General features: G+C 44.0%; 1 protein-coding gene across 1 annotated transcript in view; it reads left to right on the top strand.

Annotated features, from left to right (window-relative positions):
• Window positions 1–12,612, top strand: part of EIF3E (eukaryotic translation initiation factor 3E) — a 46,157-nt gene that overhangs the window by 22,467 nt on the left and 11,078 nt on the right. Inside the window, exon 6 of the mRNA XM_087378448.1 lies at window positions 11,352–11,494. Within this exon, the coding sequence (XP_087234574.1) occupies window positions 11,352–11,494 (143 nt within the window). The remainder of the gene's footprint in view (window positions 1–11,351; window positions 11,495–12,612) is intronic.

Raw genomic sequence — 12,612 nt, 5'->3', positions numbered from 1 at the left:
AGTCTTTTGTTTTTCTCTTGTCTATCTAATCCTTTGTGTGGAATTTTAATGATATGTGTGGGGTTGCTAATTTGTAAGTAATGGCTATTTAAATTTCTAAGTTTATTAAGTAATTTAAGTGAAAATTACATGGTCGAACTAGGGAATCAAAGAGGATTGGTTGGTGGAAGTGTGTTTGTGTGCTGAAAGTATGTCTAAAAGTGCTGCCTATCCTAGTTCAACAATGAAGCATGCATCATCAGCATATAACAGGGTAGGTATGCTAGATTGTCTCCTAGTGTGTGCCAACTCATCAATAAAGGCCTACCCTTCATCCCAATGCTGTCCCTCGTCTCCTCGGGCGTCCCTGTGTGGTGTGCCCTTTGCCTCTAACTCTCTCACGAGGTCTTTCGAAAGTCCAAAAAAATATAATCTTTATTTCTGCTATCTCAAATGCTGACCCACAAACCTTGGCTATCAAGTAAGAAACTGTGATAGTTTGGTAGCTTCTTGCACCCATGAAAACCTCTGCCTTATGTATGTGTCCGATGGTATTTGTAGTCCAAGAGTTTGAAAAACCTTTACAAAAGATGGTGTTAAATAGCTTGGCTAGGATTTGTTGGAAATATTCATATTTCCTAAGGCAGTGGCCCATGTTATGCAAGGGACTAGGGGCACTCAATTAGGGGTTGAGTTTATGGGTGAATTAGTCACCACACATGTTTTTACCCTAGTTAGAGTCCATCGTAGGGTTTTGTCTCTATGACTTACCCTAGTCTTGTACTTCATTGTTGTTGCTACAATTTCAGTTCAGCTTCCTTCAGCTCTATTCTTTGGCGATCTCTTGCTTCCAAGATTGGAGCAAGTGCTCCTCACCCCTGGGTTAGGAATTCTACTTGGATGAGGCCCTCTTGATCCTCAGCTTTGGAACTTTTTGATGGCTTCTCTTAGGCGAGTTGTGGTGAAGAGCGTGGAGATGGTGGGGCGGGTAATGTCTTATAAGACAAGCATGTGTTGGTGAGGAATGTTGTAGAGTGTGTCTCCATAAGCTTTCCAAAGTCTAGGATCTTTGATAGGACACGATGATCTCCTTTCCAAGAGCTTCATCCAAAATTCTTTGGAGTTATTGCTATACAAGATGCTTAAGAGCTCTTGTTTCCAACATAAGAAATATTCATGGTTGACAAGAAGCTTCCTCACACTAAACGTTAATAGTTTTTTCTTGTTTATTTTTGGTCTGGCTGTTGGCATAATGAATGTGACTTAAATGTCCACTGCAATGATTTCCTCTTCCTCGAAAATTCCCTCGATTACTGCTAGATTGACCTCCTTGGTTCCTAGTTGGACCGAGCATATGCAACATAGCACTTTAGATTGTCGAATGATAACGGTTATAGACTTCTATCTCGCCATGTCACGAGGGCGTGAAATTATGGGACTTTTGATTTGCAACTCTCGTAATTTGCGCGTGACTACCTTGAGTCTCTAGGACGCGAGGGTCCGGCCGGCCATGGTGCGGGACTTGGGAAATTAAAATTCCCTAGTGGGCTCTTGGAAATTTTGAATGTGGGCCCAGTTACTAGGTAATTAATTCTTAGGGCCAAAGTGTGCACCAGGGGGGCCAAAAGAGTGGTGCAATTAAAAATTGCTAATTTTAGCACAGGACTCCAGAAAGAGCACGGAGCCCTATTTTTGGGAGCAGAAGGCCAAAATCAGTTCCAAAGGAGTCAAATCATCAGTTGTGAGCTGCCAAAGCCTACCAGGTATTGCTAGAGCAAAATCGTCATCTGTCAGGAGCTTCCAGAGCCTGCCAGGGAAAATCGCCATCAGCCAGGGCCAATTCTGGTGCATCTAGGGCGTGCCAGAGGAAATCACACCTGATCCAGGAGCCTGTTGCAGATTGGGATTTCAGCCAGGTTGTCTCTTTCAGATTGCGATTTCATCTACAGGTCTCCCGGGTTGTGCCAGGTGACCGCATCTTATTCTAGGGCTGTTCCAGGTGTTTCTAGGCTGTCCAAGTTGCTACAGAAGGTTGCGATTTTGCTTCCAAGCTGTCCAGGCTCTGCAGGGAAACTTGCGATTTGATTTCTGGAGCCTTTCGGGTGTTGTTGCTGATTTTGGTACCTTTCCAAGCGTGGGTGTTCACTTCTAAGCTGCTCTTGGGACTGTGCCAAGGCAGAATCAGCTTTTCTCTACAGGATCTAGGGTTTTCCAGTCCCGGTGACCTATCTTCTGTGAATACTGGGTAGAAGAAGGCTTGTCTTTACTTGCTTTTGCCGTTCCCTGATTGGTTGCTGGCTAGTTATTGCGTTTGGGTTTCTTTCCTCGCGAAGAAAGGTTGATTTATGAGGTTGGGCAGTGCTAGAGAGGCTATAGATTGAAGCAACTTGTTTGGGAGTGCTTTGTCGATTGATTGCACCTTTGGCTCCTCTCTCGCGCCGCTCCATTGCTTCCCTTGCTCCTAGTGCCTACCATCTACCCTACCCTCTACTCTACCTTCTACTCTACCCTCTACTCTCCTTTACTCTCTACTCTCTACTCTACCCTCTAACCTTTACTCTACTCTATCCTCTACTCTAGTCTCTACCCTCTACTCACCTCTACCCTCTACCCTCTACTCTACCCTATCCTCTACTCTACTCTACCCTCTACTCTCCTCTAGCCTCTACTTTCTTAGCATATGGAGGTAACCCATCCAAATTTGCTAAGATTCATTCCCCCCTCCATCCCGTGATCACAGATTAAGTTCTTCAAGCTAATGTGTTGGTTGAGCAGTAGAAGTTGGGCATAGAGGCAACCGTCACTCTCACATCATCCCAGTCAGATACCGGGAATGTGGAGTGTTCTCACTCACAGCAGGAGGGGCATGGGTATACTCCATCTACATCGACATCACAAGTTCATGGGAGTCTCTACTCAGCCTCTACATGGCACCACTCCATCGGCATCCGCTTCAATTGGGCTGTCAGCTATGTGATTAGCTTCTTCATGGCCTCTTGCCAAGAGGCTGCGTGGTCCAGCAGCTATCACTTCGAGAGTTACTCCTATACAAGCTGCTTGGGTACCACGCCTGAAGCAAGAGGCTGCAATTGCAGAGGAGCAGTTTTTCTACGCTAGCAATATTCCCTTCAATGTTGCAAGGACTCTTGCCTACAAGAAGTTTTATCATGCAGTTATAGCTGGTGGTAGAGCAGGAGCATCATCCCTTACACCTGCTAGTTTTGAGACTCTCCGCACCACACGTTGAAGAAGCAGGTGGGATTAATTAAGAAAGACATGGAGGGACTCAAGGAAGCTTGGAGTCGGTATGGATGCACCATAGTCTTCGATGGATGGAGTGACACGAAGAGGAGACATATGATTAATATCTTGGTCACTAGTTGTGTGGGAAGCATATTCTTGAGGGTGGTTGATGCCTCACATGCCGGCCTTCACATCACCGGAGAGTGGACATGGGGTCATATTGAAACAGCCATCAAGGAGGTTAGTGAGGATAATGTGGTGCAAGTCATCACCGATAATGGCTCCAACTGCAAGAGAATGGGAAGTCTTCTTGAGGAGAAGTATCCCAAGATAGTATGGACACCTTGTGCCTCACACTCTCTTGATTTGATGATGGAAGATATTGGAAAGTTGCCTTGGGTGTCTAGTGTGGTCGAAAAAGCAATGCAGCTAGTGACTTATATCACTCGTAAGCCACATGCACTGGTCCTATTCAGAAGGGAGTGTAAGTGGGAGCTACATCTTCGTGGTTTTTAGCAGGTATGATTCATGAATCATGATTCGATTTTCATCATTCAAGTCTCCTAGCTCTAGCCTCTAACTTGATTCCTTTTGGTAAATTTTTAGAAAGGATGACATATTAGGAATTTGGAGGAAGAGATGGGATTGGTTTCATCGGCCAATCCACACTGTTCATATGCTCCATTCCTTGTGGAAGGAGCCTGCTAAATGGAATGATCGTGTGCTTGTGAACGGATGGACCCAATACTTGGAGAAAGTATGCGACTCATCGGTCCAGAATAGGTGAGGTAGCATGGCGTACAAGTTTGCAGCCTGCTCACTACTAAGTGCTTTGTATTATCATTTATGATTTATGATTTATCTAATTATTTATATTGTCTTCTTCTGTATTGCAAATTGCAATAGCATTGAAGAGGACATAGTGGAGTTCCGTAATAACATGGGTCATTTCTCCCGTGCAATTGCCAAGGAAAGAGACAACAGGCTGTTGGCTCTTACTTGGTGGGAGAAATTTGGGATTTTGAATCCCTCATTGCAGTACTTAGCTCTCCGCATCCTCTCACAAGACTGCACTTCAGGTCCAGTTGAGAGGATATGGAGCATATGTGCAGACATACACACCAGGAAGAGAAACAAGTAAGTTCTAACTTCTTATAGTTCTTATTTATAGGCTATAGCGTTAAGCTTGTAACATTTTGAAAAACAATTCTTAAGTCACGAATTGACTTCTTTATGCTTTGTAAACTATGTCAGGTTGAGCGTGGAGAAGCTCAATAGGTTGGTATATGTTAATGCCAACCTACGTCTGCTTGAGAAATACAGGTCTGCAGATGGTACCGGTAGCTTCGAGTGGAAGCCCAAGCAAGTCAATACTGACAAGATTAAGCTAAAACCTGTCGAAATGTCCATCAGCCAGCACAGTCAAGAGAATGACGATGCTTACGAGTTCCTACGACAGGTTATGCTTCAATTTCGACGTCAGACACGTTCGATGGCTCGAGCTCGTGCACCACGAGTACGTGCTGTTGCTGTTGCAGAGGATATAGGGACACCTCAGATTCGTGGTTATCAACGTCGAGCACGAGCCTCACGAGGGGATCACAAGTATTTGTTCTTGCATCGTCATCCTGAGGACGTCAAGGCAGAGATGAGCCAGAGGAGGAGGAGGAGGCATTGGTAGACAGTGCGGACTCAGAGGACTCAGATCAGTTGCAAGCCCCTGCTTGGTTCGAGGGTGGCACTTTCTCTTGCTCCACAGAGGATGCAGATCCATCTGTTGATTCCAGTGCTGATGATGACAGTGATGAGGCAACAGATCTTGGAGAGGGCAGCGGTCCCTAGGTCTAGAGAGTCGAGATTAGAGTGTCCTGTGTAGTTGTTAGCAGCTGGCTTGCAGGCGACATGCTTTGATTATGTACACAGTTTACACATTCTAGTTGCTAGTATATCATTATGGCATGTTATATGTAAACAGTAATACAAAATACATTTTATATTTTGAATCTTGAATCTTGAATCTTGAAACTTGAAATTTGATTCTGAAATTTGAATTATAAAGTTCAAAGTTTATTGTTTGAACTATGGGCCATGGGCCATGGCATATGCTAGCACTTGCAACTAATTAGTTAATAGTAATTTGTAAACTATAAGATCTATGTCTTTGTAAACCTCAATCTATAGGCTGCGTGACACGTCTTTTTACTCTTTCAACTGTGTAATATGTGTGTGCATTGTGTGCACGATATGGATATCTGAGAGCTCTTTTGAGAGAGAGAGAGAGAATCTGAAGACAATTATTTATGAAGAATATATAACTTCTATAAAATATAGTATTTTTAGGCATTTCTAGACGAAACGCCTGTAAAAATCTAGAAACGTTTCTTGTGACATTGGCAAAGCATTCACCACTGCCCGAATTTCGGGACTGAGACCTGCTCTATACTTTCTCATTTGGGTTCTTTTGGAGATCTTTTTGAAAGGTGCAACCTGCAAATAAGCATCCCAAAACTTTTGGTTGTACACATCCACTGTATCTCCTGCATCCATATGCAAACTGTCCTAGTCTTGAAGAACATGATCTCTAAACTGTTTAGGCATGAACTGCTGGTAGAAGGCTTTCTTGAACCACCTCTTTGGGGCTGACCCCTCTGTGGTCTGTGCACTCCATCATGCACTAGTTGTCGCTGTCAAGTGCAAACTGACCATTCTCAACTTGGAGGATTCTAAAAACTTTTCTGTACCAAATGTAGCATCAAACTGTCTAATGAACTGCAATGCTTTGTCTGTATGACCATATTGCCCATTATAGGTCATAAACTTGACAGATTTACCTCCATCTTTGAGTTCCTTGGTCTCTCTGGAAGACTTGCTCTTCCTAGACTTCTTGTGTTTCCTTCTTTTCTTGGATGGTTTATCTGATAAAGAAGAAGATACAGAAGTCGAGCTCGAGGTAGACGTTGAAGGACTTGGAGATCGGTGATGATGCCTCGATCTCTTTCTGCTATGAGACCGTTCCCTATGAGATCTCTCGCTCTCAGGCTGTACACAAGAGTGTGCCTCTGGCATTGGCACATCATAAGCTGCATTAGACATAGTTTTTGCTTGAAACAAATGTTGAGCTCTTGGATCCCTTTTGAGATTTTCCATCTCTTGCATACGAGTGCGTACCATCTGCTCAAATTTTTGCTGATTTTGCTGCACACTTCTCTGTCTTGGATGTGCATCCCTATCTTGTGAATCCCACTGGATAGGTGATTGAGCCATTTTCTTACAACTTGTCTGAGATCTGCAAGTTTCTCATACACACTGTGTATGCAACTGATGCACACTACCTTTGCTTTTCAAAGAGCAAAATTACCTTAACAAGAGGTGTCTTGCATTCACAATCTATGCTAGTACCGGGCTGTCAACTCAAGGCATATACCCACAAAGTGGCCAAAGCATCAACAACTGTGTTGCCCCTTGGTTGGTTGCTGCAAAAAGCACTCAGAATGCATTTGTTTTTCCCTCTTTTCACAGCTCAAGGGCATGCATACTCTTTTCCTGCAAATCTCTGTTTTTACTGTGTTTCTGCTGCTTTTCTGACAGTAAAAGTCTGACAGATAAGTGAAAATTGATGGCCAGGACTGTTTCTGCAATTGTCTTTTTTTTTTTTTGGGGGGGAGTGTAACTAGATGAAGTAACTGGCTGGTTACACTAACCAGATTGACTAGTTCTGGTTTGGTTAGTCTGCAACTAGACTAACTGGACTGGTCACAGTCTGGTTATAGTGACCAGACTAGTCTGATTGGGTCAAGTTAACTATACCTCTAACCAGTCCACTAACCAAGGTTAGGTTAGATAAACCCATGGTCTGCCACATCAGCCACCTGTCTACCATGTGTCAGTGCCACGTCAGCATGGCTGCTTGCCTGTGTGCCACATGTCAACCCTCTGCCACGTCAGAGAAAAACTTAGCGTTTTTGGTTTGGCACAAAGATCTCGCACAGCTTCTGTCTGATGCATATTGGCGTAAGAAATTCGCCTGCAATCTCTACTGGTCGGGCATCGTATCAGCGTCTTCTAGAGACCTTCTGTGATGCTGCCCCTGCGTCGATGGTCATAGCTCACGTGAAGACGTCGTTTGTCATTAATGCTTTCTACGATGCCTTCATGCTTGGACTTCCGTTAAATTATTCACTCGCGTGGCGCACTCTCTGCATAGACTTCTAGAAGGCACCAAATAATTCCACGGTGCTCATGCAAGGTGACAAATTAGCTTTTTGTAGGCAATTTTAATGCCATAGCGTAGCCTCCTCGAATACTATCGCCTTCAGCAAGGCATGTGATTCGACGTAAGAAGCCCAAAATCACCACGAGTATACACACAATACCCAAACAGTCACATCACTCGTGATTGCTTCCATTTGTCAACCTAAAGAGGCCATGAGCCTTGGCTCTGATACCAATGTAATCCCCTTCATAAAAGACAGCAAATACACTTTCACAAGCTCTCCCTCACTCCCTCTCTCTACAGACGCACTAGGGCTCATGACAAAGCATCGGGCTAGACCCCCCCGAAGGCTTTTATTCATGAAGAGAGAAAGCTGTTACAAGAGTTCAGCGTAGAGCTGCCTCATACAAAATCCAACATGAATCCATATTACAAGAGCTTCAAGCTCATTTCAAATTGGCAACGTGCCACTTGTCTAAAGTCCTATTACATGCCACTAAGGGCAACTCTGGAGTCTTCGAAGCACTTGGTCACGCGAACCGCCTTCTAGATGCTTGTTAGGCTCCCGTAGTGCTTAGGAAAAATAACTCTTCCTAGTACCTGCAATAATTAATTAAAGCGCACCACCATGGCACCCATTAATTGTTAGCGCTTTGCTTGCAAATAACACACTGTGGACTAATTCTAGTCACGGTGGGCGTCCCCACTGAACACATGTGCACACATAACAAATATAAAAAATATATATTTATCCTCAGATTGACCGGAGTCTATGCTCTTGATCATAATTAAGGGGCTTTGACTAAGGGTCGAGGCGCCTTAATTATAGTCAAGTCTCTCCAACCGAAGTTGGCACATCTTAGTTAACCGCAGTTAACCTTCTTGGTATAAACCAAGTCTTCCTGATCGAGATCAAGCTTACATGACCAAAGTCAAGTATCTTTGACTGTAGTCAATTCTTTGACCAATAGAAAAACTCTTTTGACCATAATAGAAAACTCTTTAATTATGATCAAATAAATGATCAATTGTACTTTGACTTAGGATATTTACATTGTGGTGACAAGGCGTCATACGGTTGAAGCGGGTGCCCTTGTGAGATCGAAGGGGATCACCTCGAACTCATTTTAGGATTTCTTTATGCGGAGGCCGTTTTCTGGATATCCGGCTCATGAATCCGGATTAGGTGGTACCCACTCTTCAAAGCAATGTTTAAGAACTCTTGGCTCTTTAGACTCTCCAATATGTCAGCATGGGGAACCTGCTCTTGATGGTTAGCTTGTAGTAGTCCACACATATCCGAGCTAAGTTGTCCTTCTGAACAAAAAGTATCAGAGCTGCATACAATGAATTATTGAGGCGGATGAAGCGTTTGCGTTACAACTCCTCTAACTAATACTCAAGTTCCTCCTCCATCATCTTGTTGAGACGGTAAGGATGCTTGCTGGGTGGTGATGATCCATGCAAGAGCTCAATATGATGGTCCTTTGGTTGACTCGATGGTAAGGTTGGAGGAAGTCTTGATGTGTGGAAAATGTCTTGGTATTGCTGAAGCAAAGCTTCGTACTCGGGGGTCTTGGTTGAAACTTTTATATTGGTTGTGTTGGCATAGACGATATATGCCTCTCCTTCCTTGCGGGTCTCACATGCCTTCTGGATGGCAATAATCAAAGGGTGAGGCAAAGTGTTCTTTAGCCAAGCGATGAACTTACTCTCGTGATTTGGAATTTTGAGATCCAAACCCTGGTTTTGATAGTGTGGAGGAACTTCGAACTGGTGCCACCATTGGGCTCCCAAGATGATGTCCGCTGCCTGAGTTGGTGCTACCATGAAAGTACGGGTTTTTGCCCATCCTCCTATCTTCAGAGTGTTTGTTGAGGCCTGCAGTCCTATGAATGCCCTATTCAGGGTTATGGTATCTGAGGGGGTGAGAGTCAACCTGGCTCGCCGAGCAGCTTTGGTAGAAATGATGTCCTTGGAACTCCCCTGAATCTGCGAGAATAAGGACTTTTTGGCCGTAGAACTGGAACATAGTGGGAAATTGTTGAGAGTCCCCCTCTTGTTGATCTTCAATCTCCACCACTCAGGTTATCTTGGTTGGAGTCTGGCTGGAGTCAAAGCTATAGAAGAACCACCTGGCATGGCTCCATCTCCCTAAAGCTTCTTAAAATGGGGGCAATCCTACTTTTGGTGCCTCTGCTCATGGTGAAATAAGCAATGGTTTTCCTTGACATAAGTAGCTCGGGCTGCTACGTATAAGTATCTCCATAGCTTTTGCCGTCCAGTTTTTCTTTTGTTGCCCCGTTCTAGATTTCTTCCCTCCATCAAGAGCGGTGGAATCCGGGGGCTTCTTACTGCTGACCTGTTGGGGTCCTTGATCCTTGTGCATGAGCTCAAAGTTCTGAGCAAGCTTATCATAGTCCCGTGGCCGAAAAGTACGGACGTACCAATGCATGTTTGATCGCAGCCCATGAAGGAACTTGCTTAGCTTCTAATTGTCCTCTAGCTGCAATTGTACAAACACTTGAGTGAATTTATTGGCATAATGATTCACTGACTCAGTGTCCCCGTGGCGTAGCTCGTAGAAATGACTCTGGCGTTTGTCCAAGTACTGGGGTGGCAGGAACCGTGATCAGAGATCTTCCACGACTTTCTCCTCGTCTACATCATAGTGGTCTTTTTGCCACTTGAGCTACCAGGCTTTCGAACTGATTGAGCCACGAAGTCAACACTAAGGGTTCTTGCTTACGATCTTATTGTGTGAAGTCGAGTTTCCTTAGAAAGGAAGGCTTGACTAGAGGTGAAGTCTCCCCTTTCCTGCCCCGCTGGTCGGAGTAGAGAAGTGAGGAGCTGCTGGTCCAGTTCTTCCTTTTCTTCTTGAGTGGTTCGCTCCCGGACCCCGGTCTTTCTTCTCTTCTCGAGTGTCACGTTCTCTGAGCTCCATGGTCTCCTAAGCCTCGCGTCCTGGCCTCCCGATCGCGTTCTTCTTTTGCCTCCCAAGCGGCCCTTTCGTGGTCTCTTGTGGCTTGCTCACAATCTTCCCGCAATTCTTGAAGCTGGGTCATGCTGGTGAAGAGAGCCTTGGACTGCTGTTGCTGCATAGTCTGCAACATGGCTGTCATGGCAGATGTGGAAGTATCTGCAGGATTCTGTGGTGGTGGGGGGTGGGATCCTGATCCCTCCTCCCCTCCTGTTTTGGACTGCTCACTATCGCTCATGCTGTCCTCACTAGATCTTGTTTGGACCATAAACCGTGGGGGCTGTCCCTAAAGTGACCCTCCCTATCTCAGGAAATAAAACTGAAGCTGATACCGTCTTCCTTGGCCCTGAAGGCACCTTTTTCAGGTGCCTTGAAAGGCTAACCTCAATGTGGTTTTCCTAATTTTTAGGAGGCCAATCATGGAGTTTAAAAGTCTGTCAAGAACAATTATTGAAGCTGAATGGCTAGTATGATCAATTAAAGTAATTGATGTGAGTTGATTACATGGATTGTGTAATTGTAGCGAGTTCCTCCTAAGAAATGAGGTTGCAAATCGTCTACTTCAGTCTGTATTTACTTCATGAGATTGGCATGGTACTAAAGTTTTGTAGATTATTCCTGCTTGATCCTAAAACTTTGAGAAGCACAACTTCGATGTAGAGATTAACAAGAAGTTTAGTTGGCGCTATGAGATTATGTAACATGATTACCATGCAGTTTTTTGCCTTGTGCATGTTTAGATGTGGAAGTTGGCATTAGATGGGGTACTTATATTTTTGAATATTGAAAATTCTCTTAATGTGTGCTAAACTTTACCATGGACTTCCAGCCACTTTCTTTTACTACGTTTCTCTTAGCAGTTGTTAATCAAGCTTCATTCTTGGAATGTGTATTGATCACAAAGACTTGAGTTGGAACCTTACTGTTGAATTACAGGCCATAGTCAATGATTTTTTCTTGGGGAAGCAAGCTCAAGAGAATGGGTTTGTGACAGTGCCTTTGAGGGACGAGTTCTTGGAAAATGCAAGGCTTTTTATCTTTGAGACATATTGCCGGATCCACCAGTGTATCGACATTGGGTAAGATCAGTTATCGCCATTTGTGCATTTATAACTTGAAATACAGAATAACATATTTTCTAGCCATGTTTGGTAGCTTGGTGGCGTGTACATGCACAATGTGCAGTTGAAAGGGAAACTAAATATGTTTTCATAGTTCATTTGTTTTTATGAACTCACTGCTTGTATGTGTCTTGAAGTTGTGGCATCGGATTATGGCCTTGTGCCTTTATCTTGTAAAAATAAAGCAAGCAAGGTGATTGAAGATGTGCAGTATTTATATTGATATAGAATAGCTCTCATAATTGGTATTTGCCCTAGAATAAGTCTGATTACCTTGTTCCGAATAATTGTATGAATATCATTCAGCATATTTTTTTGTGAAGCTTTTTCACAGCTCGCATATCATGTGAGCTCATAGTAAGGACAAAAATAAGGCAGACCAGACCACAAAGGGCCTGGGTAGTGTAAAGGCCATTTGTGGTCTGGGTAGTGTAAAGGCCAGAGAGCTGCTGAGCAACTGGAAAAAGGTATGCAGCATGAGTACTAGCCATGGGAGCACTTGAGGCGCAACATGAGCACTTCCCATGGGAGCACCATCTGTCGTACAATAAACCCTCTAATGGTGATCCACCCCCTCTTGTAGGAACGGGAGGCTGTTTTTATGAACTCACTGCTTGTATGTGTCTTGAAGTTGTGGCATCGGATTATGGCCTTGTGCCTTTATCTTGTAAAAATAAAGCAAGCAAGGTGATTGAAGATGTGCAGTATTTATATTGATATAGAATAGCTCTCATAATTGGTATTTGCCCTAGAATAAGTCTGATTACCTTGTTCCGAATAATTGTATGAATATCATTCAGCATATTTTTTTGTGAAGCTTTTTCACAGCTCACATATCATGTGAGCTCATAGTAAGGACAAAAATAAGGCAGACCAGACCACAAAGGGCCTGGGTAGTGTAAAGGCCATTTGTGGTCTGGGTAGTGTAAAGGCCAGAGAGCTGCTGAGCAACTGGAAAAAGGTATGCAGCATGAGTACTAGCCATGGGAGCACTTGAGGCGCAACATGAGCACTTCCCATGGGAGCACCATCTGTCGTACAATAAACCCTCTAATGGTGATCCACCCCCTCTTGTA

Source organism: Dipteris shenzhenensis, chromosome 8 (assembly GCF_047967505.1).
Source record: "Dipteris shenzhenensis isolate YYH24624 ecotype China chromosome 8, Dip_SZ_1.0, whole genome shotgun sequence".
NCBI lineage: Eukaryota > Viridiplantae > Streptophyta > Polypodiopsida > Gleicheniales > Dipteridaceae > Dipteris > Dipteris shenzhenensis.
Note: the sequence above shows the minus strand (reverse complement) of the source record. Positions and strands in the feature narration are given on the sequence as shown.